Below are 27,147 nucleotides of genomic sequence, written 5' to 3'. Positions count from 1 at the left end.
GGTGGAAAGAAAAAAATGAGAGGAATCCTACCATGAGGCTGAGGGGATGGGGATGGGATAGAATTCTAAACAGTGGATATTAACTTGGTTATACTAAGCAAAGCTTGAATCAGTTACGTTTTTCACTATGGTCTATGGGAAAAAACACCTATTTTCCCTCATATGATCATTGGGCTTTGTGACAGTTTAAACCCCTTGAGTTAGACAGTCATATATTTTACAAACTACTGGGCTCTGCCACAATGAGAAGAGGGCCAGCCAGCAAGGACAATCTCAATACTGAGGTGGTGAGAAACCACAGGGAAGGACAGAGAAGCAACTCAAAATCAAGTTTAAAAATAGGGGACATCAAAAGGCTAGGTAATATTCCTGGAGACATAAAATTAAAATTGACCATTTCATTTACCAAAGGGAGTAAGAATCCTAAATTCTAAAAGTCAATATTTTTAAATGTAATAACTAGATAAAAATAAAAAAGGAGAATAAATCAATATGACGACATTCAACTTGTTCAAAGTTGAAAATATTTGAAGATGCTTTAGAAATGGCATCAGCTAGAAGTTTAAAATGTTCAAACAAAGGCTATTCTACTTTCATCAGGTCTCTTTCTTTTTTTACTTCTCCCTGCATTGGAAATTCTATCACCCTAGAATGGGCTTTCATTAGCTCTTCCTTCAATAGATGCAAGAGCTTCCTTGCTGACTTTGTTTCCAACACTCTCTCAGCTCTAATCCTTCCCTCCAGGCTTCCAGATTAATCTTCCTAAAGCACTGTTCCCAACACACTGCTTCTCTGATCCAAAGCCTTCGGTGGTTCCTTCCATTTCCTAATGAGTACAAACTAAAGCATTTCAGGTGAATTTACAGCAGAACCTCGAAATTTCCCAGCACTCCACTTTAAACACTTTGTGTTTTAGCTAAATGTATTACTCATAGTCCCCCGAGTTACTCTGTACTTTTCAGTCTTTGTAGTTTTCTTCTTTCCTACTTGTCTAAATGTTACCATCTTTCAAGGTTCAGTTAAAATATCACCTGTGAAGTTAAGTCACCCTTGATCTCCCAACTTGAGGTTATTCGTCAACCTTGCAGGCATTTGGTTTGCACATCTCAATATGATTTGTCCTACAGCAAGTTTAGAGTAGAGCAGAGGAAGTATTTTGCTAGGTTGTGTTTTCTGTTGTTCCTAATAGCTATCAATGCCTCCCCCTACCCCCCAGAACAAAGCTAATACACATCTATGCAAATGAATTAATATGTTTCTTCTCAACTACCTCATTTGTTAGAAACAGTCAAATGACAATTCTAGGGATATTTAAATATCCACTTTCATAGAGTACTCAAGTATAACATTGTGTCTTCCTGTTACCATGGTAAGGAGTTATAGATTTTTCTGCCTTCAGTATTTTTCACATCTACTGACTTATAAGAAACATTCCATGTAACATTCATGGTCAGAAAATTGCTTTGTCAGAAAATTGTTAGCAAGTTACTTCAAAGAGACACTGCTGACTGGGAAAATAGTTTCAACATATTTAATAGGCAAATGCTTATTATTCAGAATAGTTGAAAAAGACAAATGACCCAATGGAAAAAAGAAAGCAGACAAAGGATTGAATACCTAAGTCAGAGAAAGAAATATAAATGGCAAAAAACACATGAAAGTTGATTAATCTCAATAGTTATCTGTGAAATTAAAAATACAATTTTTATCCACTCAACGAAAAAACATTTAAAAGCCTGATAGTATCAAATATTGGCAAAGGGGTGGGATGATCTCCTACATTGTGAGTGTGAGTGTAAATGGATACATCTACTGTTGGCAGGGGAGAGTTGGCTGTTTCCATTAAGTTTTTAAGTGTATAGTCTCTACCAGCCAGCAATTCTAGCTAACTATATTTCACCTAAGGAGACAACTGCACTTAAGAACAAGGAGGCATGTACAAGGATGCTGAATAAACTATTTATTTTTGATAAAATGAAAAATTAGAAATTAATGTCCATCATTCTCTAGTGACTGCATAATCATAGTACATTATAATTTGGAATAGTACATAATAGTTAAAAGGAAAATATCAAGACATATTATGAGTAAAAAAGCAATGTGAGAAATAAGTAAAGTAAGATATTTATGGTATTCAAATTAAAATACAACATATTTCTATTGTTACATTTATTTATGCAAATACATGAATTTCAAAGGTCTGGAAGAATACATAACCAATTCCTAATGGTGGGTACCTCAGAGAAGGGAGAGCAAATTGGCTGAGTCGTAACTTTCTATAACATTCTTCTCAATTTTACAAATATGTACAAGAAGATATACACACCTACATGTATTTTATTCTTTTTCTGTTTTCACTAAATTAGAATTATATTGTATATATCTCTGCAAAACTTTCTCTTGTCACTAAAATGTCACTTATTTCACAAACATACCCAGAATACAATAGCTACATACAAATGACAGTTTTACTTTTTGTCATTTATGTATGTGTACATAGAGATACACACACATACACACATTCACATAATATGTCCTGAATGGACATTGTATCATAGTGCCACGTTCTATTTTTTTTTAATGCCATAGATTTTTCCTATTATTTTGCTTGCTTCTCTTACTCCCACTCTCCCTATTACATCGCCGCTCATTTTTCCTTCCCAGATAAGCAAGTGCAGCAAACTATTATGCATCCTTTTCTATTTTTCTCCATGTCCATGTGCACATGCATTTTTCACATAAACACATTAACACCTATGTACATATACATATGTATTTATAAATATAAAGATAGTCTATGTAAAAATCAAATGCTTTATAAAAATATGATCATATTACACGTGCTTCTATTCATTTCATTTTCTCAATCCCATAATATCACATAAAAATCCTTTCACGTCAATTGATACAGCTTAAATTCATTATCTATGATGCTTGCATAATCCTCCATGGTGTGGGTGTATCTTAATTTATGCAACTTTCCCCCATTGTTGGATATTTATTTGTTCCCAGTGTTGTGGTTAGAATATTGCTGCAAATATAAACATCTGGCCCCTAAACTGGAAGTTTTACATTGCTTTTAGTGTATGCTCTGAACTAGAGAATTCATCCTAATGGTCCTCGTGAATATTATAACACTCAGTTTACATAGATAAGGAATTGAATAAAAATGGTTAGTGTAAAGCTAGAAGAATAATATACAGGCAAAGATATTTGTCTCAAACACGTTTACTCTCATCTCCTTATGGACATAGACCACTTTTAGAAAGTCAAGAGAATGTCTAGTTTTCTATTTTCATATTGCAACACCTGGGAAAAATACAATTCAATCAAATTTACATGGAATTTTCAAAGGAATTCGGTTTCTGGATTGTGTTCCCAGAGCCCGTGGTAAATTTTAGGGTGACTGACTCTTTTATGATGTGAGGGGATCCATCTGAGGATCATAGCTATCAAAGGTCTAGCTTTAAACTTGAAGCAACCTGGCCAGATACCAGGTTACATATCCTTCAACTTCCCCCAAAAGTAGTTTACTTGTGGCCAAAGCCCCAAATAAATCATAAAACATACCTCCGAGCAGCATTTTCTAAAGTGTTTTTTGCAGAAAATTCATAATGTGTGTTTCACACATTATTAAAAAGTCACACACATGAATTTTTACCCCAGGCAAAAATGAGGTGTTGGCTAACCACATATTAGAAATGCTCTACTTAATATAGTTAATGGATATTTTTAAATAGCAGGATTTATTAGAGTCTTTGACACACTAATCCGCGTGGAAATAACCTATAATACTCTCTAGGATATGGATATTGTATGAAGTTTTTCCCCAAACTTAAGATCACGTAACACTCTTTCAAAGAACACCTACTACTAACATCTAAAAGAACACTAATGAACTACAGAAGGCTGCTTATAAAACTTCCTTAGATGAACCGTGGGGATTCTGTAAACCAGATATGGATCTGTAGAATCTAAAGGGCATCTAGGTTGACAGTTGGCCTCAGTCCTGCTCTAGCTCCTGAGCAGCTCTCGTTGCCCTAGTACCAAACCAGTGTGTGGAATGAGAAGCCCAAACGCCTGATGTTTGCCTTCCTGGACTGAGAACTGAAAGGTGGGAAGCATGCCATAGGACCACTCCCAGAACTATGTAGAGTAGGTTATATGCACTTCTATCAAAATGTGTTTTTAATATTTATTATCTTTGTTTTGCGCTTATTTCCAATAACCTAATTTGATAAGTGGGATTTTTGACTGGGCTTAAGATAAATGCAGATATAATATTAATAATGCCAGAATATTTATCTACAGGTAGCTTAAATTGAAGCATTTTATGCATTCATTAAAAGAATCATAGATTATCACAATTGTCTTGCTGTGTTCTCGTGGGAGATATGAAATGTTAGTGATTTAAGATTCAGTGAAAAATTGTAAATGCCTGAAATTAAATCTAATTCAGTGCATTAATCAAGAAGTTTCTACTGTGGAGTTTGGAGGTCATTTCAGTTCAACAACTATGGCCAGACACTTTAATAGGCACTGGGGATATAAAGATATGAAAAAGATCCAGTAAATTCTCTAGACAAGTTTTCAGTTTTATTGGTGAGAGGCACATGGCAGAAGAATATTCAAGTCAACGTGAGGTTGAGGGGACGTGGTGATGTACTATGGAACATGAGAGCAAGGAGGGTCAGGAGAAGGGGAATGAGATGGAGGAGTGAGAAAGGGGTGGTATCCTGACACAGAGGACCTTCTACACCATGCTGAGGAGTTTGGATTTTTGCAAATAGACCCAAAGGCAAAGGTGGAGCAGAGGCATCAATTTGGAGACAATTCCAATAGCCCAGGAAATGCAAGAGAACAGCCAGATTTACTGTTGATCAACAGGTATTCATAGAGGAATTCATTTGTCAATCAAGACTTAGACTCTAGGGATACAGCAAGGAACACAACAGACAGTCCCTACCCTCTTGGCACATACAATTCAATATAAAATATAAATGAATAAATAACTGCATGTATGCAAAATGCTGTAAAGGACAAGTTATGGTGTTACTAGTATATATTACAGAGTTACCTAACCTTTTCTACAGAGGTCAGGGAAAGCTTCCTGGAATTGGTAGTAACTAAGATGAGACCAATATGAGGAGCAGCATTAGCATGAGCTAGCTAAAGGTGTTTCGGGGCATGGTTGGGGAAGAGTCTATTTCATTCAGAAAAATGTAACTGACAAGAGTGAAGAGGCAGGATTGCGTGCTTAAGGAACCAGGAGAACCCCAGCATGGCTAGAGCAAAGAATTATTACGAGTGGTTCGAGATGAGGGTAAAGTGATAGTAAAGGCCAGATCTGCAAAGCACTAAAGGTCAATAAAAAGGCTTTTAGATTTTATTCTAAGGTCAATAGGAAGCCACTGAAAGATTTCAAGCATAATCTATTTCATATTTTGGAAAGATTATTCTGAATTCTGTGTGGAGAGTATCCTAGAGATGCTAAAGTGGTATGGACAAGTGAGTTATTCTATTGTAGGATCCACAGTGAAGCTGCATGAGCAGTTGATATATATCTAATATTTAGCAGTGCTGGTACATTGAAAGCACTCAATATATATTTGCTGAATGTTTGGATAAATGAAAGAGATTATTCATCTACTCATTTTTATCTGACCCAAAAGTTTCTTGAATGAGAAAAATCGTTTTTCAAGGTCTGAAATTTTCCTGTCTATGGGGAAAACAAATGTTTTAATATATGGGGGAAATTTTTCCCTGAAGGACCTTGTAGCACTAATGATAAAATGTTTCTAAAAACATTTTTAGTGTGTCACTTGGATGAAAAATGAAAAGACACATTGTTCCTCTGAGTTCCCAAAGTCTCAAGAAACACATGCCAACAAAAAGAACAAACCTATAAATGGAAATTATTCACTGGAAAATACTGGTTTTCAATTTGTATGAGACAATTTTCAAAATTATACATTATAACTTTTTATAACAGCTTTATTGTTATATAATTCATGTACTATAAAATTCACCTTTTTTGAAATGAAATGAAAATTCAGGGAATTTTACTTTATTGACAGAGATGTGCAACAACAATCACCACTAGGTAATTTTACAATATTTTTATCACTCTCCTCCCAAAATAATCCCGTATACATTAGCAATAATTCCCCATTCCCTCATGCTCCCCAGCCCCTGGTAACCACTAATCTACTTTCTGGCTCAATGGATTTGCTATTCTGGACATTTCATATGAACAGAATCATATAATATGTGGCCTTTTGTGACTAATTTTTTTCACACAGCATAATGTTTTCAAGGTCCAATCACATTGTAGCATGTATCAGTACTTCATTTCTTTTTTATTGACTAATAATATTTCACCATATGGCTATAAAACATTTTATTTATCCATTCATCGGTTGGTGAACATTTAGGTCCGCTCTTTGGCTATTATGAATAAAGCTGCCATGAATATCTATACGTAAGTTTTTTGTGAACATATGTATTAAATTCTCTTGGGTATATACCTTGACATGGAATTGCTGGGTCATCCGGTAACTCTATGTTTAACTATGAGGAAGTGACAAACTGTTTTCCAAAGTGGTTGCACCATCATACAATCCCTCCAGCAATGTATGAGTGTTCAAATTGCTCCACAGCCTCACCAACACTTGTTATTGTCTATCATTTATATTATGGCCATCCTAGGGGGTGGCCTAGGGTGGAAGTGTTATTGTCTCATGGTGATTTTGAGTTGCATGTCCCTAATGACTAATGAGGTAGAACAGCTTTTCATGTGTTTATTAGCCATTATTATATACTTTCTTTGGAGAATGTCTATTTAAACCCTTTGTCCATTTTTATTAGATTATTTTTTATTGATGTGTTGCCTAATTGTAGTAATTAGTGCCTCCATGTAAACATTAACTTGGAGAGTGTAATACATAAGAGGGACATCTTATTTCTGATTTTAAAGCAAATGCTTCCAGTAATTCCATTATGCTCTTGGAATTCTATAACAGTCCTAAAATTTTTCATTTTTCTATTTCTATTATGTTTTATCTTTAATTTGTATATTTATTTCTATTATGTTTGTACCTTACTTTATTGCTACATGTATGTTGATGCTATTTGCCATATTCCTAACAGATATTCATTATGGATTGCATCCTTTATTATAAAGTATACTTCTTAATTTCTTGTTTGTTTCATTTTTAGTTTTTGTTTTCTGTTTTTGTTACTGTCTTGTATTCATCTTCTGAGAACACCCTCTCCAAATCTCTGCTGACTCTGCGTGTGGCTCTAGTGTGGGAATATAACCCGATGGTGGACAGTCAGTGTGTCAGTAGATGAAGTTCAGGAAGATGAAGAGGCCCAAAACCAAAGCAATGAACAAGAGCATAGGGGATTTTGATCAATGAAAAATAAGTCCTATTTTTTCTTGCTAAACTGGAAGATGATGAACCTAGAGGTTTTATGGCCTACCTTGTTACCACCTAGGGATAGCCAGCCTGAAAAACAAACCACCAGACCAAAGCTTCATTGAGAGGTAGAGAAGAATCCTGATAACATTTATGGGGAACTAGATCAAGTCAGACCTTCAGTCATCTGTACCATTTGACTTTTTAGTTATATGGCCTAATATTCACCCCCTTCCTTAGGAGGGTTTAAATGAATTTGAGTTTCCGTCCTTCATACCAAAATAACCCCATCCATTAGAAGCACAATATTTTTTATAGTGCATTTTTTTATCATTGTTAGATCAAAGTATAATTTTCAAAACAAAAAATATGACTCTAGGGGGCTGGCCGGGTGGCGCTGTGGTTAAGTTCACACACTCTGCTTCGGTGGCCCGGAGTTCACAGGTTTGAATCCCGGGCGCTGACTGACACACCGCTCATCAAGCCACGCTGTGGTGGCATCCCACATACAAAATAGAGGAAGATGGGCATAGATGTTAGCTTAGGGCCAATCTGCCTCACACAAACACACACACACACACACACACAAAATGACTCTAAAACTAGCATGCAATGAGCAGTTGCGAAAGATTTGTTCAATTCTTATTGAGGGAATGAATAGCACAATAAAGCTACTTGAAAGGTGAATATCACTGATTAGCATTACACTTAGTGAAAGAAGGAACATTGGAATATTACTCTGTCAGATTTAAAATATGATTAATATTTTTCAGGTAAATAAAACAATAACTTTTCAGTTTTTTTCTCAGTCAGATAAAAACTGGTAATTCAACAGGACAAAAATTGTTTGCAACATATCAATCTTCTACAAATTAACCCCTAACTTTACAGAGCATAGTATGGCCCCTATAGTAAGTAAAATTGTAAGTAAAAAAGAAAGAATTACATGTGCTTAGAGATGACTCAGGTGGTTTGGCTGTTAAATCACTGAAAAAGCATGGAGTAATGTATTGACTTACTTTCATTTTTTGGATAATTTTTCTCAATACTAACTACTTTATTGATGGAAATTATAACTACACAGCATTTGGCAATATGGTAGATTGTTGTTAGAGTCCTCTATCCAAAGGATAAATATTTCCTATTCCTGGATCAAAACCTGGAGGTCACCTTGGAATGCAAGGCTCCTTGCTCAATTGTGATATCCAATATCAAACATGTACTGTTGGTTGATGGAATGAGGCGGGATCTTCTTCAAATCAGACTACCCATATTATACAGACAATACAGCTCAAAGGTCATTAAAGAGTTCAGTACATATCTTAACATCAACCCTCTCATATCCTACCATGCACTTTTCCTGGCTTTCTATTTCTATCACTATTTATATTTCCCTTGGGTAATTTTGCAACGATTACAGCAGCAACTGCAGCAGTGCCTCATCTACTTATTCTCGTCTCCAAATGAACACAGAGAGTGGCTGAAAATGGAAGGCGTGAGCAAGCTTCAGTCTTAAAAAGTGGGAGGTTCTACCTGTCTAAAAACATGGCTGCTGAAGAGTTAGATGTCAGCCATTAATCCTTCTGGTCCGTGCAGTCTCTGTGGGCTCAGCCAGAGGAGAAAAATGAGAGTGGGGCAAAAGATCACATGGCTAGACTGCACATTCTAGAAATGTGAAGACTTCAAAAATTCTCATTATTTATTCCTGAGTTATTAAATGTGAAAATAGAGAGGTGAGTAGAAACTCTATACAGGGTTTAATGCCTCTCATACACTCCCCCACACACATTGATGGTCAGCCAGACACAAACCAAATGGGGCACTGAGAGTTGGGGTCTTCTCTCATCAGCTTGGGCTAGATTAGGTTTCCAAGGCCACAAAATGAAAAGTTTATTGAAGAAAAAGAGTATCAGTGGCCAGAATTGGATGCCTGCAACCCTCCACTGTGGAGCTTCCCAACCAGTGACCAAGAACAAATTACAGATGTAGAATGACATTTCCTGTTTAGTTCTTGGGGCAGCCAGGAAAGGCCTAGCGTGCACAGAGCTACTGACCATCCTCTTTGGCCTACAGAGCCTAGTCCATACCCCCAGTGTCATGTAAGATGACCATTGACGTTGTCGGTCAAGATGTAAGAAAGGTTGGGAGGCACTGTTGGACTTCTTCCACTTCCACTGAGATCTATGCTGGTTTCTAAGCACCATGGAGATTCTGGGCAGAATTCTCAATGCAGGGCTGTACGGTCTTTTGTGGCTACAGAGTCATGACAATATGAGGTGAGCCATCAGTGGCCTCAGGGCCCATAGAGGGTACACTGATAGCCATGATGTTCTGTATGATGCTGATCCTGGAGGCTCTGTGCCCAGCAGTGGGGGTCCTGTCAAGGGAGTTTAGCTCGGGTTCAGATCCCCAAGGAATGACATTAAAAGCAAGGCTAACTCCGTAGAAGATGCATCCAAGCAAATCAAACATCAAGGTGCTGCAACCAAAACAGCCTTCAAAATTCATCAGAAGAAGGGAGACCAGCTTCAGACAGCACTAACAGAGGCTTTGGAGGAACATTCCAATCTTTGGAGAAGTATAAAGCTGCTTCTATAAGAATCTCGAAAATGGAAGGAAAGAATGGGCAAAATTACTAAAGAGAAAAAAAAAATCTCAGAAAACCCTACCTGTGACTGAATTCTTAATAATAAAGAGAGTCAGACCAAGTCTCTAGGTGGACACTTGCTAGAGATGAGACATTGGGCTGCTGTCCTTGGGGAAGACAACATGGCTTGTGGGAACGTAGAGCTGGATATATCAAAGGCATCAGAAAATGGAGACCTCTTAATCCATGAAGCCAAAGGATTGCTGACTTATGAGACTGAGTTAAATACCAGTTTACAAATTCTTGGAAAAAAAGGAAAGTAAATGTGCACAAAATTAACTGCAAAGCTAAAATTATCCACGCACTTAAAAATCACTTGAAAAATCTCCAACCGAGAAAACTTTGTGTATTCAGAAAACACTCCAGTAGAAAGGGAGAGGCAAAAGTTCCAGCAGAAACATCTAGTGCTGGCTGAACTGCAATAAGAAAAAGTAACAAATTTTGGGGCAGTATCCAATTCAGAGAGAATTTACTCCATTTAAGGCAGAGAAGAATCATTCCAAACCAGTTGAAAATATCAGTGATGCATATGAACAGCTATACACTTAAAAAATTCAAGCAAAAATTATTTCAGAAAAATTAAAAACTGGGTATTATCAAAACTTTCTTATTCTTAGGAAACAAAAGCTCGTGTTTTGGGGATAACAGCTCTGTTAGCTCAGGGAAACCTCAATAACGAAGCAAATGCATACATGACGCAAAAGTTGAGGGAGAACTTAAAGGTTCTGAAAACTATCCTTTCATTCCTGATTTTCCACAAAGTGCGTTTGCCGGAGGCCTGAAAGCACAACCAGGAATAGTCCAAGGCCGGAACCCTGAGGAAGGAGAAGCATCTGGCTGTGATGGTGAGGCAATGAAAAGATCCATGCCCAGTGTCCATCAGTTGTCAACCCCTAGGATCCCTCCAGTCTGGCCAACTCTATCCTGAATCAGCAGGTCCTCCAGGAGAGGAACACAGAGCTGTGTAGTTAAAATAGTGATCTTAACAAGAAATCATATAAAGAATTGAATAGAAATAGATTTTTCTTTTTTTTTTGGTTAGCCCACTTTGACTGGATTCTTCCTGAGCTGCCTTTTACTCTAGAAGCTTAAATTTTCCCCCTTCAGTAGTTACCAATTTAATTCTTATGCTTCTCCCTTTTCTCTTGTCAAACTCCAGTCTTACTTCTCGGAAGAGCCAGCACATTTGAGCAATCTACTAATCACACGTTCAACATTAACCCATCACATCGGTTAAACAAAAATTAGGCAGAGGTAAAGATGATATCTTTAAATACATTATGAATGTATTTCCAATGAAGTTTTGCACAACTACCCATAGACATTCTCCACAGGGAGCTGATTTATAACTCTGACCACAGTGTTTTATTCTGTGGCAGCCAAGTACAAAAATGTACATGAATGAAAGCTCCCCACCTCAAAAAAAGTTTGCTTCAGAAATAATGTCTTCTCAGCTTTTTGTGTATAGTGAAACCTGCAGCAAGCCCAGAGATTCTACTTACTTTATTATAAATTCCAATCTCTTATCCGTCTAAAGTTCACACATTATGATCTGTGTCATGGTCAACAGAACACACTCCACATATCCAAAACGAATTTCAAATTAATTACAGCCATTTTTAAACCTCTCATCTCTAAAACTCTAGGAATTAGCTATGGAATCATGGTCTGTCTTTAACCCAGGGATTCTTACCTTAGGCCTGGGTCATCACAGGAGCTGTAAAGTCCCTTGAATTACACGCAATATTTTGCATGGGCTTGTGGGTCAGTGTACATATCATTTTGCTAGGGAGAAGGACATGTTACTCTTTTATCAATGTAAAAGTGTTATGGTCCCAAAAAGAACATGCAGTCTGTCACCTCTTCTTCACCACTCAAAAGCCCTCACACTACACTATGTTGACTGCCACTAAGCAAACGTCATGACTTTTGTCAACTTCAAGTGTTGTATTTACTCTAGAATGTAAATTACGATTTAAGATATTTAAAATTAGGATGGCATTGTATTTTATTTGGGTTACTTTGGAGACTGCAGTTTTGAGTATTTTGCCTCAGTCTTATTTGTCCCATAATCCCTATTATGCAAAATCCCATACATGGTGATTTTTAGGAAAACATATACCACATAATAAAAGAAACATAAAAAAAATTAGTTGCCTTATCACAAATAATTTAGGCTATTGTTTTAATTTTCCTTTCAGTTTATATACAAAGACATCATTGAGATACCTAAGAACACATGATTAATCTACTATGCTTTCATTCCACAGATTCAGATGTGGATGTGCATAGAGAAAGTGATGAGATATCAGTTATCTCAACCACATAGGTTAATTAGAGTGCATTAGTGTGTACAATTCACCTTAAACTCAATTTTGATAGGTATTAAAACTGAAGTACGTAGCTATTCTAAAGTAATTTGGATGCAACCAGCTGAATCTCTACTAATAGTACATAGGTAAGATATGTGAAAAACTAATTATCTATTTAAAAATACAGTGTAGGAGTTTTATTGTTGGAAATTATGCTTTTAATCCCATTACAGACTTAAAAAAAAAAAACCTTTTGTGGTAGTAATTCCCAAAATGACAACATAGGAAGCTTCTAGGTTCCATAGGAACTCCCCTCTTCCCACAAATGAACTGAATGGACAGCTTCACATGGAGCAATTTCCTCTGAAAGAAATCCAGAAACTAGCTGAATGACTCCTACACATTGAGTGTGTGAGAAAATATCCACATCAAAACAGGTAGGAAAGGTTGAGACACACTCTCCCCATAAACCCCAACCCGGGCACAGTGCCATACAATCTGGTGGGAGCCCCCTACCTCCAGATGTGGAAACATAGTGTACCAAAACTTATGAGATGCAGCAAAAGCAGTTCTAGGAAGAAAGTTTATAGTGATAAATACCTACATTAAAGAAAAAAAAAGTCACAAATAAATGACCTTTACACCTCAAGAAACTAGAAAAAGATGAACAAATTAAGTTCAAAGTCACCAGAAGGAAGGAAATAACAAAGATCAGAGCAGAAATAAATGAAATAAAAACCAGAAAAACAATAGACAGTATCAAAACAAGTTAAGAGCTTGCTTTTGAAAAGACAAAACAATGACACACCTTTAGCTAGACTAAGAAAAAAAGAGAGAAGACTCACGTAAATAAAATTATATGTGAAAAAGGAGACATTAAAACTGACACCACAGAAATATAAAGGATCATGAGATTACTATGAACAATTATACACCAATAAATTGGAGAACCTAGAAGAAACGGATAAATTCCTGGAAACATAGAACCCACCAAGACTGAATCAGGAAAAAATAGAAAATCTGAACAAATTAGTAATGAATAAGAAGATTGAATCAGTAATCAAAAACCTCTCAACAAAGAAAAGCCCAGGACCACACGGTTTCACTGGTAGATACTACTATATATTTAAAGAAGAATTTTATTCTGTCAATTAAATCTCAAAGTTGGAAAAAAACCCTTTTGTTTGTAAAATTGTGTAGAATCAACATTCAGCTGAGTTTCTTGGTAACAGTTATTCCATTTGGAAGATGTTGAAACATTGAAATTAACCTAAGTCCTGCCTTCTTGTTCTTTTGATAAGTTAAAACATTAAATTATTGTTATAAATTAAATAATAAATGATATAATATAAATAATATAAATAAATAATAATAATTCATTATTCATTACTAAATACAATTAATACCAAATACAATTTCAAAAAAAATCAAGTTTTTATTTACAAAATAAATAAATGCTTTCCTGACAAGCATATAAAACACCAGAAAAATTAATGAAGTATTTATAAATAATATAGTGTGATAATGATTAGTAGGATTTAAACACTTACCATGTACAAGACACTAATCTAGTTGTGAAAGCAGATTTTACTCCCACAAGAACTCTATGATGTAGGTATTGTTATTGTCCCATTTTACCAAAGAGGAAACTGAAACAAAGGGAGATTAAATAATCAAATGCCCAAACTCACAGCTGGTAAGTGATAGAGACAGATGTGAAATCCAATCAACAGTAGAGCCTGTGCTTCTAATATTTATACTTTGCTGACTCTGTTAATGTTCTGTTAATATAAGCTTTGTCTTAATCCCAAGAATAATTATAAAATTAAAATACTCTATTGTAAATTAGATTTTGTTTCTGTAATGATTTGCCAAATAGAAGATACTTATGATTTTCTCAGGAAACAAAGAACATTATTTTTGCCAGTTGAAATTCATTCAATAGAAATATGATACATTAGGTACCTCTGTGGATTTCTTAAAGTGGAAATATGTATTTACTAGGACTAGACTTGAAAGTACTAGATCTCAGAGATTGCTTTGGGAACGTGAAAAGGTCAGTATTTGCTGGCTCTCCAGTAATTTATTTTGAATTTGTTCAATTCGTTGATGTGTGAACTGGTTATCAAAGCTTGATAAACAGTTTATAAATCACTTTGAACTTGGCAGAAATAAATATTAAGTCAATTTTCAAGGAATTTAAAGCCAGTTTCTCCTTGTTCTGTCACCATAAGTAAAAACGAGAATGTCAGTCGTTTTATTCAGGAAAAAAATCTACAATTTATTAGTAATAATTGACGTTTCTCAAGATAGTCATAAGACTATTTATTATATGAAATTGAACTCTTTGCTTAAAAGAAAAGAATGGTCTTTGAAAATCCACCAAGGAGTTTCATATAACAAAACTTTTGTTTAAGACTTGTTTAGAAAACACAAGCACGATGATGATTCTAATCCTCTGAGATGCTCAAATAAACTGCTTCACCGTTTGCTCAGGGCTGGCCTCAGAACAGGGAAAGAAAAAAGCCAGTTTTCAGGTACCAAGTGACTTGTCAGATCCTTACTGACATTATCTCCCTTAAACCATTACTCCCTCTTCTTCATCGAGGCAAATCAGACTCAAAGGGTTTTAGCAGCTTGCCCAAGTCACATGTCTAAGGAGTAGCAAACTCAGTACTTGAAAACACGTCTAACTACATACCTGTGTTATTTAAGTCTTTGATATAGAAAGTTTATATGATGTCTATATGATGAGTTTAAAGGATACAAAAGGTTCTCCAGGTCTCCAAAACACATAATAAAAAAGATCTTAAAAATCTATTCACTTATATACGTTAGAAAACTCTGGCCCTGAATGATTAAATGGCATTCCCCGAATTAATAATCAAATCTGGACTTGGTTTCAGATTTCTTGTGCCTGTTTTCCATTCTGGAGATACTCAATATCATAATACTGACATTTTGTTTCCTAGATCTAAATGCTTATTTCTCATAACTATGAAATACTTGAAACCTCAGAAGTCTTTATACTCTCATTTTGAGTGTTTTTTCAATCTCCCTTTCAAAAAGTTCTGGCACGTGTCTGAACTCCATAAAGGGATGAGAGATTGCAAAAAAGACCAGGACCATGACATACAGTTGGGAATCTTATTCACTGTATAAGAACGCCCAGCTGAATGGATGGGGAATGGGAGTTGAAATCCAGCTCACAGTCTACTTGCCAAGCCATATCATGGTGTGGCTTCCACCTAAAGAGAGCACCATTTCTAATTTGCATAAAGGCACCATATAATCACACACAGGCTCTGCAAAAACCCTGAAAGTTAAGAAGAAAAGGGGAGAAGGTGGTTGGACATATAGATTTTCAGACCCAATTTCCAACTGAAATTAGTTAAAGGTACTGACTTATAACGCTAATAATGAGAATGCTTATTAATTTAGTAAATCAGTGCCAGGTGGGGAGATGTATTCCGTTGGCACTGAGGAGTCTAATTTTATTTCGTGAGAAAAGATTCAGGATAAACATCAGCAGCATGTCCTATTTCACTGTGTGGGATATGAGAACTATTACAAGGGAGCCTGTGAATGTTTAAGAAAATAGCTCTACAGAAGGTGGGAGAAATAGAAAATTCGCATGTCCTTTGATTTGATGATTTTGTTTCTTAAAGTCTTCTTGGAATAAAAACATCATGATGCTGTATCTACCACGTTTTGAAAAATCATCACACCATCACTGTGACAGATTCTGGAGAGTCTTCAAAGAAATACTTTTGAACATTAAGCTATCAAGTATTCACTTAACGAATATATAACCGATATTTTCTATTTTAAAGCTGAGTACCTTTGAAACACTAACAATAACTACCCATTTTTTGAGTACTGGGCACCATACTAGGTAGTTTGCATACATATTGCCTATTTTCCCCAAAAAGAATACTCCAAAAGTTAGGTGTTACTCTTCTCTTCTGTTTTTATCAATGCGGAAATTGAGGCTCAAAGAAGCTAAGGGATCTGTAAATTACTGCCAGACTGAAGATTCAAATTCATGCCAGTCTTGATTTTAAACCTGAGCCCTCTCTACCTCATTGAACCAAGCCTATGAAAAGGTTTCTACTTAGAGTAAAAAGTGATATTTTACCTAACCAAATTTTTGATGTTAGATATAAAAAATATATCTTGAATCGAATATGACAATCCATGCATTCTGCTACTATTTCTTAAAGTATTACCTTGCTAAGCTGCCATAATTTTAAAGTACATAATGATACACTTAGACTCAATAAACTCTATGTATGTGGCTAATCCTTAAGTTGTAAGAAATCAGACAAGAAATGTCGAGTGGCCGCTTACCCGTTCAGATAAGTTTTGTCCATTGAAGTGAGCCTGCATCACAGCATCATTAACAAGCAAGTGGAAGTTCAGGAGCAAGTGTTCAATGTCATATGTTCCATGCATGGCGTCCGATAGCTCTTCCAATGACCGGATGTATGCATGCCAGTGTGGATTAAGCTCTGCCGTGTGTGCCAAGCAGCCTCTCACAACGTTGAGGCAGTACCCCATACAAGGCTTACTGAGAGTCAGGCCCTGGCAGTGAGGGCAATACTGCATCCTCAGAAGGGCTCTGCTGCACTCTTTGGAGAAGTGCAGATGGTCTGTGGTATTGACGACTTCAATGCCCAGATTCAGGGCCTGTAGAAATGTGCGGCTGGGTAGCAGCGACCTCCCCATCTGCCCCATTACTCTTTTGGGAATATTTCCAAATGGACTAACATCCCGGCGAGCCATCCGGATGCACTCTGAGTATTCCAGGCTGCTGTCAGTCACATCAGGGTTAATGAGATGATTGTAGACTAGAGGGAAAAGACTGTCAAAGAATCTGTTTACAAATTCTTCAGGATTAACATCCACACCAAATAAGTAGAGCCCTACATCAGTGAAGAACTCGTGAACTGAAGCAGCAGCCTCTAAGGCCATGTTCCTGTAGGTGTTGCAAAAAAGTGTACTGGTGTAATTTTCTGCTTGTCTGATGAGAGTTTCAAGGGTTTCTGTAACAAAAGCAGAGGTAAAGGATGAAAAGGCTTAGTATTCACATTAAAACTGTTCATCCATCTGCTCTAGACAGTAAATGAGCTTAATGCATCAAAACTAACCTAAGGATCTGAATGGGAATGCTCAGCCTACTAAACCCAATTGAGCTTTCCAAGGATAATAGCTAGTCAACAGTGGGCGCTACACACGAGGCAGGTTTAATAGGATGTATTTCCTGAAATCAAACACTTTTAAAAAGTATAGAAATCAAAAAGAAGTTACATGTATGACAGTTGCTTACTTATTTTATTCCATAGTGATTCATAACCCACTAAGGATAGGAAAAAAGTGTCACTGAGAAAATAATTTCTGATCATGAGTTCATTATTTATAAAAGACAATGACATTAAATACTTGTTTCAACACCTACTCTGTTTTCATCATATTTTTTCCCCCAGAATGAATGCTAGTAGATTTATACACTAGTTAGTGCAAAGAGAGGCTAAATTCCCAAACGGAAACCTGACAATCCTCAGACCTAGTATGTTCAAATTAAAAAGAAAGTAAAACATTTCATGATTAAACTGCCCCTAAATTGTCAAGCCTTGTTAAGCAGTGGGAAAGTCATGAGTGTTATTAACTATTGAAAATAAATAATTGTGTGACCACCTTCTCAATTATCATCTGTTGTTCTTAGCATCTTATGTTCAAAGACTTAACTGTGGGACATTTTATTTTCTTACTTAAGTAACAGATGTTTCCAAATCAATTTATCCGTAGAAAGAACTGAGAATAATTTATCCACAAATCAAAGGAGAAATCTAAAAATGGGAGGTTTTAGTATTCGCCAAGTAAAAATTGTATTTCAAAATGATAGCTTTAGGCAGCAGTCAACCACCTTGGATATTCTAGTAATTACCTTTTATAATTAGCCGAAATAATGATACTGGACTGTATTAATATATAATTAATTCTAAAATACGTCAATAAAATTATCTTCCATGACCCGAATCTCATAGTTATTTTTAATTAGGTTATAAAAGACCACACAATAACTCAGTAATCAAACCATTGAATATATTATAAAAATAGATGGAACAATAGTAAAATAAAATGAAATAATAAAGAGCAGAGGCGCGGGGAGAGCTACTAATGAAGTGGAATTGTTCATGAATATGCATAGTGTCCAAAAACAAACAAACAAAAAAACACTTTCATGAAGATCACAGACAGATAGAATACAACACAGTCATGCATCACTTACTGACAGGAATACATTCTGAGAAATGCACCATTAGGCAATTTTGCCCTTGTGCAAACATCGTAGAGTATACTTACACAAACCTAAATGGTATAGCCCACTACACATCTAGGCTCTGTGGTACTAATCTTATGGGACCACCATTGTATATGTGGTCCATTGTTGACGTTGTTATGTGGCATATGACTATAGCATGTATTTTGATTCTGTTCTGAGACTGATTCATGTTGGGTTCCAGGCTTTAGTGTGACATATCAAGGGGCATGTTATAGACTAAATGTTTGTGTTTCCCCCAAAATTCAAGTGTTGAAACCTAATCTCCAATGTGATGGTATTTGGAAGTGGGGCATTTGGGAGGTGATTAGGTCATGAGGGTGGAGTCCTCGTGAATGGAATTAGTTCCCTTATAAAAGAGACCCCAGAGAGCTCCTTTGACCTTTCTGCCATGTGAGGACACAGTGAGAAGATGGCAGTCTGTGAACCAGGAAGTAGACACTCACCAGACAATGAGTCTGCCTGACACCTTGATCTTGGACTTTTCAGCCTCCAGAAATGTGAGAAATAAATTTCTGTATTTCTAAGCCACTCAGTCTATGGTATTCTGTTATAGTAGCCAGAACTAAGAGAGTATATGTACCCTGCAATCAAATGCAACAGCTTTTAAAGGCAGTTGCCACTCTGTTGCAACATAGAGCACTACAAACCCTAGATTGTTAACCAGGCAGGACTTATATGTTATCTATGCATCTCCAGTGCCCGCTAGAATAAAAGCTACATAATACATACTCAATAAAAATGTGAAAGAATGAAAATAAGATGGTAACTGAAGGTTTAAATTGAGATTAGCTGCTCTGCCAAGTGAGACAGCATTAACACCAGGTTTCCCCAACCAGCCTGATCACCTGGGCTGTGTGGAGAAGAGACAGGCAGCCAGGTCTCTGCAGGATTCTATCTCATTAGGCCTGGACCTGTCTTGGTCCAGGAACCCTATATTTAACATGCAGCCCAAGTGATTCTTTTGACCTGGCCAGTTTTTGAAACATTGCAATTGCATATAATCTATAAAGTATTCGCTCTGCTCTTGTAGAGTGATTCAACAAGCATTCCATCATGACAGTCTGACCTCGTAGCTGCAGTCTCAGCCACTACTCTCTGCTTTCGCAGATCCACAAAAGTGAGTGTGAAAAATGAATCAAACCTTCGTGGTTGGAACTAACATAAAACTGCTAAGCTTATATTTTTCTCAATAATATAGGCTCATTTTTCTCTACAACTTGAGTATGGCTATGAATTGTGAGGTAGGTTGCCAATGATTTTATTTACCAATAATGGTTAAATAGCAATGTTTGCAAATGATTTTTTTTTAAGGTAAAACAAGGATAGATTCAAAGATATCCATATATCACAGGCACTCTTACATGCTTTCCACCAGGTTTTCTAAGGAGTGTGCTGTAGCTGTGTTTGTGTGACTGAGACCTGCCATATGATTCTCAGTGCAGTAAAGGTTGAAGGCTACCCCAGGCAGTACATACATTCCATCTGATTTCTGCCAACTCTAAATGATGCTTAAACACACAAATTTTTTAAAGTAAAAGATAAAATGTTTCTTTATAAATTCCAGTCACATTAATTGATAACATAGTGATTCCGGAACATATGGAATTTATCTTTCCAGTGGCTATAACTAACAAGTTTTGCACATTAATTTATTTTCTAAAAGGAATATTGAGGGGAATATATTTAATATCCAGGAGCATCCATTTGAAATAAAAATGAGTATAGTACTTTCAAATATCGTTATTTCTTTTGTAAGGTTGCTCTGCACTATTGGCAACAAACTAATTTGATTACTGTTTGAGTTAGTAATTAAAAATAAATTTCTGAAAAAAGTCTACAATTTTTTTGATTTCAAACTAGTTTTCCTCTGATTTAGTTTTATTTTTTAAACAAAACAACTTAAAAAACTGATAAAAATTTTAGCAATCATATTACAGAGACATTTTAAAACTTTTCCCTAACGTTGCGTGCATCAAACTTTTAGTTTTCAGAACTACGTATTGATTTAACTACCCTTCGAATGAGATTACATGTTCTCAAATATTAGTATTCTGATTATTTCCTGAATATATAAACATAAATGGCTTCTAAAAACAGACTTATTCTGCAATAGTTTTTCACTATGCTATTAACTCATCACAATATAAGGATTTTTCTTTCAATCTATATTAAATGTGATAATGACACATTCCAGTTAATTGAATTACCTAAACATATGTTAGGTATGTATTTTTGAATGCATATATTTGTGATCCTAAACATTTCTTAAATCCAATCAATGATGAAAACTGTAAGCAATTGTTCTACAAAGAGCTGATTCTTTAATGCTTAGGGATAAACATACTTTGGTGATTTTTGGTCCTAATGGCTTCATAAAATTTTAATATATGAACTCTTATATCAGAAACTGAACAATTTAGAAGCCAATCCATTGGATGATTTTGTTAATACTTTTTTTGTGAAAAGTTGGTAAAATCAGAAGTCAAATTTACTAAAATTAGTTGTTTGTATTAACTCTGAACTTGCAAAACTATCACTTTGTTCTCCTACTGTGTTCCCTATCAAGTTGCGTATTTCCATTTTACGCAATTAACATTATGATTTTAACAAAAATTTAAACTTGTCAAAAGAATTGTCAAAAGAACAAAATATTTTGCAGCTCTGCAAAAGAATAATCCACATATAAAATCAGTATTTATAAATTAAAGGTAGGTTAAGTGCTGAATACTTCATCATATCTGCTTAACTATTACCGAGGAACTATACAGTTCCTTCCATTACAAAGTTTTAATAAATAAAAAATACCCCTCATACAAGCTATACAAGTAATAGCTTTCTATTGATGTGTCAAAAATTGTAACATATATTGAAAATAAATAAAAATTTGCTAGGCCTGCTTAAGAAATTTAAGGAATAGACTAGAAAAAAATTTTTGCTGTTTTTCATTGGGAATTTCAATAAGCTCTTCTTTTCAGTGATATCAGATCAAGCCTATCAAGGTAGAAAACTTCCAACTTTCCTTTTAATGCCCTGAGAGTGGTAGATTGAATAAAAAGTTGCAATCTAATTACTGATTGAATAAAAATATAATTTCTTCCAGCTTTATGAGAAAATTAATTTATGTGTTATCTCATTTAGTAGGAAGTGAAGTTGGAACTCATGAAGTTTATCTGCATCCACTTCAATTTTCAACATTAACATTCTGTGAAAATTTAATAACAAAATATCTATGACTAGAAACTTTATATCAACTTTTTCCAACCCACATTCCCTTTAGAGACATTTTATTATATATACAAATGATTACTGACCCTTAAATCAAGGATTTAAACTTAAATAAAACTGGTGGCGATAAAATCAGGTGATGTCAATTTAAAATTAAATCTGACAAATTGCAAAATCAGTAAAGATTTATATACAAGTAGCTTTTTGCAATGGGAGAAACAATATTTATAGGGCTTTCATTGTTTTAAAGATAAAGCTGACTTCAAAACAAAATGATCACGAAATAACTGTTATAATAACCTCACCAGCATGACATGAACAGACATTTTATGACCCTTTTCATATTTTTTATTATTTTTAATATGTGAACATTTTGAGATACAAAATTTGAAGTGTTTATTACAATTTAAGACCACAGTTATCCTCAAACATAGCAATGAAAGAGATGAAGAAAGATTAAATCATATCAACCATGGATAAGCAGATGATTTTACAGCGCGTATCTGGGTCGAAGAGAAATTTTCAGAGTAAATTTACATATTTGTGCATTATAATTCTCAAGTCACAGATTTTCTTACTGCAGCCGATAATTCATTACTACTCTGCCACTTCAGAGCTAGTTTGTGCCAGAAACTATATATCCCTCTTTACTGAATTATAGATAGATGAATAGACAGGTAGATCATTTTAAGGGCAATTTCTCAACTAGTTTTTAACACACACATATTACAATGAATTGTAATTCCCTTTGATTTTTTTGAACAAAAATGCCTTCCAATAATTTTAATATGACCACATTTAATAATTCCTTTAATTATCAGAAAACTATTATAGCCACTCTAAAGACATGCATATTTAAATAAAAGAAACAATTACATATTTCTCCAGTCTGGAAGTGTTTATGCTGAATTCATCCCTATGATATTTGCTTATTTCCTCAATTTTTTCGTAAAGTAAAATGTGTAATAAAAGTTTTCTGGAATATTAATTTAATGACATTTTTAAATGTTATGCAGTATGATTTACAATATCATTCTTCAGAAATTAGTCATCTATACAAATATATAGTTAGTGTGATATTAATCTGTATCACCAAGAATTAACATATTAGTAATTAATCTGGTCTCCTGGGACAAACACTGCATGGTAAAATGGTTTCTCAATTTTTCTCCTCCCTCATTTTACTCCCCATTAATTTGGTTATCATGGTGATTCACATTTATTTCTAATATCATTTTATAATTATTTAGGTTCTGAAAATCAATGTATGAATTTAGCGAGAATTTAAACTCAGTTAAGCACTTATGTAACAGATCAAATCAGTGGCAAACAACTCATTGTAGATTGTTTCAGGAATTTTTGTAGGGTAACAATTTTAAATAAAATCTTTTAATAATCTTTAAAATAAACCCAGAAACACAATCTAGAAACACAAAACAGTCGTATAAAACTAAGTGATTCCAGTGAGTCTTTTATCATTAATTTATATAATCATCTATTTTTATCCAGAACTAAAACATCAATATCCTTTATTTGTGGTTCTCCTTCCTCTTTTGTTTTTGTTTTTTGGTTAATTTCATACTCTAACACATTGTTCTCCTTTACTTAAGTAAACAAAAAGCCTTTATGTCACTTTACCTTATAATCTCTGCTCTCATTTTCTCTTTTTGACATCTCAAGAAAATGAGATGTTCTACATTTTCAGCTTATGTTGACACGTTGCCCATTCCTTCTTCAACTTATTCTAGTCCAGTTTATTTTGCCACTCATTACTGCATTCATCCATTCAATATTTTTGAGCACCTGTTATAGACCTTAAAGCTAACACTGAACAAGCCATACAAGTTTCTGCCCTCATGAGGCTTAGAATCTAAAGCGTAGGAAAGAAAGTAAAAACAAACAAGTAAATAAATGTAAGTTGTGTTAAGCAAATACTATGGAGAAAAAAAAGAGAGTAAAGGATAGAAAGTGATGGGAGCACTGTCTTGGATGGCTTGAGGTCAATTTGTCCATAACCAATTCATTAAAAGACAGTTAATCAAAAGTAAATTCCCTGATTAATCTATTCCCAATAGCAAACTATAAATTTACCAAATATATCCAAACTATATATAATATTTGGTTATTTGGCAAATTAAAAAAAAATTGATTTTAGCAAATTGGTTTGGACAAATTAATTTTTTGTAGATTGATCATCTGAGATAAGGTGAGCAGGAAAACCTTCTCTGAGGAGGCAATGTTGGAGTAGAGACCTCAGTGATGGAAATGAGAGCCAGCCATAAGAAGATAAGACATGGTTCAAAGGTTCAGAGGAACTGGAATGCAAGGTTTTGATGTGTGAAGAAGCTTGTTGACTTTGAAAAAAATAGAGGAAAGTCAATGTGATTGATTGGAGACCAGTGAATGAGAGGAGGAGGGAAAGGTCAGAGAAGTAGACAGAGGGCAGATGACAGCAGCCTCACAGACCATGGTAAGGGATTTGGGTTTAACACGGGGAATAGGAAGCTACTGGAGAATGTTAAATATGGAGAAATTTGATCTTGTTTGCATATTAAAGGATCACAGTGGCTGCGGGCTGAGAATCGACTATTGGGGCAGGGGCAGGAGTGAAAGCAGGGTGTCCAGTTGACAGGCTACAGAAACAGTATGAGTGACACACATTGGTGGGCTGGACTACAGTGGTGGTGGAGAAAGTTACAAAAAGTGATCACACTGGTCATATGTTTGAATAATAGCCAAAAGGACTTGTTGTTTTATGGCAGAGGGGTGTACGGGAAATGAATAAAGGAAGAATAACTCTGAAGCCTGTGCCTCAGCAGCTGGACGCATGGTGGTGCCATTAACTGAGATAGGGAAGACTATAGAGGCACCGTGTTTGTGATGCAAGTGGGAAATTAAAAGTCCTATTTTGGACATGTTAGGACTGAAACGCCAATTAGAAATTTGAATGAAGTTTATCAGTACACAGATGAAATAATTTGGATCTCAGAGGAAAAGTTGAGGCTGGTGATACAAATCTGAGAGTGATCAGCATGGAGAGTAAAGTCATGGTTCTGAAAGAAATAACCTAAGGAGAGAAGATAGGAAAGAATGCAGAGATTCAGAAAAAGGGGAGTAGCCAGCAGGAAGAATGAGAATAAGAAGGCAGTGAAGTAAAGAGAAAATCGGGAAAGTGGAGTGTGCCAGAAACCAAGGGAAGAAAATGATTCAAGTAGAAGAAAGTAATCCATCATATCAAATGCTATTAAGAGGTCAACTGAGATGAGGAATAACAAACGACCATGGAAACTGACAAGAGATGGGCTCTTACTGACCTTGACAAGAGCTGCCTCAGCAGAACGCGAGCACAAGAGAGAACAGAAATTGAGGCAATATACAGACTACTCTCTGGCAATGTTTGCTATAACGAAAGTAGAGAATCAAGGCAGGAAGGCAGGCACTGGAGGGATACACGAGGGCAAAGGTTTTTATTTTTAAGAGGAGGGAGAATTTACTGGATGTTCGTATGCTGATAGGAGAAATTTGATGGACAAATAAAAATTGATGACTGAGCAGGGAGCACGAGGATTGTGGGAGGAAATTCTTTGAATAAGCAAAAGAATGTGATCTAAGGCATGTGTGGAGACCAGAATATTGGGTAGAAGAGTGGATACTGAAGTTGCCAAGAATGATGGCAAGAGAAGTAAAGGGAAAATGAGTTAACTGGTATTAAAAACTTGAGTTGGTGAGAGATGATAACCAGAAATCTGATAAATGGCAGTATGCAATGCTAGCATGTCATGAGTCTTGTGGCAGGTGCCAAAGGGGATTTTCTTGAGGAGAATGGGAGTGACAATGTGGATTAAGGAATACACCTCCCCCAACTACTGGAGGATACTGGAATTAGATTCCTATTACTCCTGTATCACATTACCACAAATATAGTGGCTTAAGACAACAGAAATTTATTCTCTCACTATTTTGGATGCCAAAAGTAAAAAATCAGAACCACTGGGCTGCTATCAAGATAGGCCAGGCCGAGCTCCCTCCAGAAGCTCTAGAAGAGAATCTGTTCCTTGCCTCTTCTAGCTTCTGGCGGCTGCTGGTATTCCTTAGCAGGTGGATGCATAATTTCTATCTTCAAGGCCACAATGTCTTCTCCATGTGCATCTCAAATCTCCTCTGCCTCCCTCTTTTATGGATATATGTGAGAGCACTTAGGGCCCACCCAGAAATCCAGGATAATCTCCCCATCTCAAGATCCTTAATTAATCCCATCTGCAAAGAACTTTTTTCCTTATAAGTAACATTTACAGGTTCAGGGATTAGTTCCTGATACCTTTGCAGGCCAATATTCAGCCTACTAAATACTGAAGATGGAAGACAAAAGGTCTCGACACTTGACTTGCAAACTCAGGAGGCAATGATTTTAGCACAGGCTCTTCCATGTACTAATTGTATGACCCAGTTAGCCGCCCTAAACATCAATTTTATCTTTAATAAAATGTATGTGATAGTGCCTATTCTGATTGTGGAACAGGGTGCCTGTGAGATTCAAATGAAATGAAGTACAGGATGATGCCTGGTGATGTCTCCCTCCTCTTATGTTTACATCCTGCACTAGAAAGATGTTTTAAGATTCATTGTAACCCGCTGCTTTTCCTGAGGGATCACGGGTCCCTTGAGACAGGGATCATGTCCTGTTCATCTTTATATCTTCTAACTCTTGGCCCATGGGAGGCCTCAACACATTCTGACAGATTCAGGTTCAAATCCACTCCAGTTGAATGCTAGTTATATGACTATAAATTTCCTAATTTCTCTATGCCTCATTTATTCTCATCAGAAAATAGGTAGAATAGTGGTGCTTATCTCGCAGGGTGGTTGCGGGAATTAAATGAATTTGTATGTGCTACATTTTTGCACAGTGCCTGCAGGTGGAAAGTGCTCAAAATATGTTAAGGAATCATAATAATAATAATCCCTCACTTCTGCTATGTACTTGTCATGAGTTACATGTTTCATTAAGCTCTTTTGGTAAATTAATTCACTTGATTCTACCCACGGTGTGGGTACCCTTACTGTAATAATAATAATATTTATATATTAATATAATGATATTTATATTCTAATATATAATATTTATGTATTTGATATATAAATATTATGTATTGTATTTAATATATAAATATTACATATTACATATTAATTAATATT

General features: G+C 35.6%; 1 protein-coding gene across 1 annotated transcript in view; it reads right to left on the bottom strand.

The window, feature by feature from the left end:
* GPC5 (glypican 5) overlaps positions 1–27,147 on the bottom strand; it is a 1,284,867-nt gene that overhangs the window by 1,037,491 nt on the left and 220,229 nt on the right. The window contains exon 3 of the mRNA XM_058548368.1: positions 16,731–17,425. Within this exon, the coding sequence (XP_058404351.1) occupies positions 16,731–17,425 (695 nt within the window). The remainder of the gene's footprint in view (positions 1–16,730; positions 17,426–27,147) is intronic.

The sequence above is a fragment of the Diceros bicornis genome, chromosome 9 (genome assembly GCF_020826845.1).
Source record: "Diceros bicornis minor isolate mBicDic1 chromosome 9, mDicBic1.mat.cur, whole genome shotgun sequence".
Taxonomy (NCBI): domain Eukaryota; kingdom Metazoa; phylum Chordata; class Mammalia; order Perissodactyla; family Rhinocerotidae; genus Diceros; species Diceros bicornis.
The sequence above is the reverse complement of the archived record's forward strand: the minus strand, read 5'-3'. Positions and strand labels throughout refer to the sequence as shown.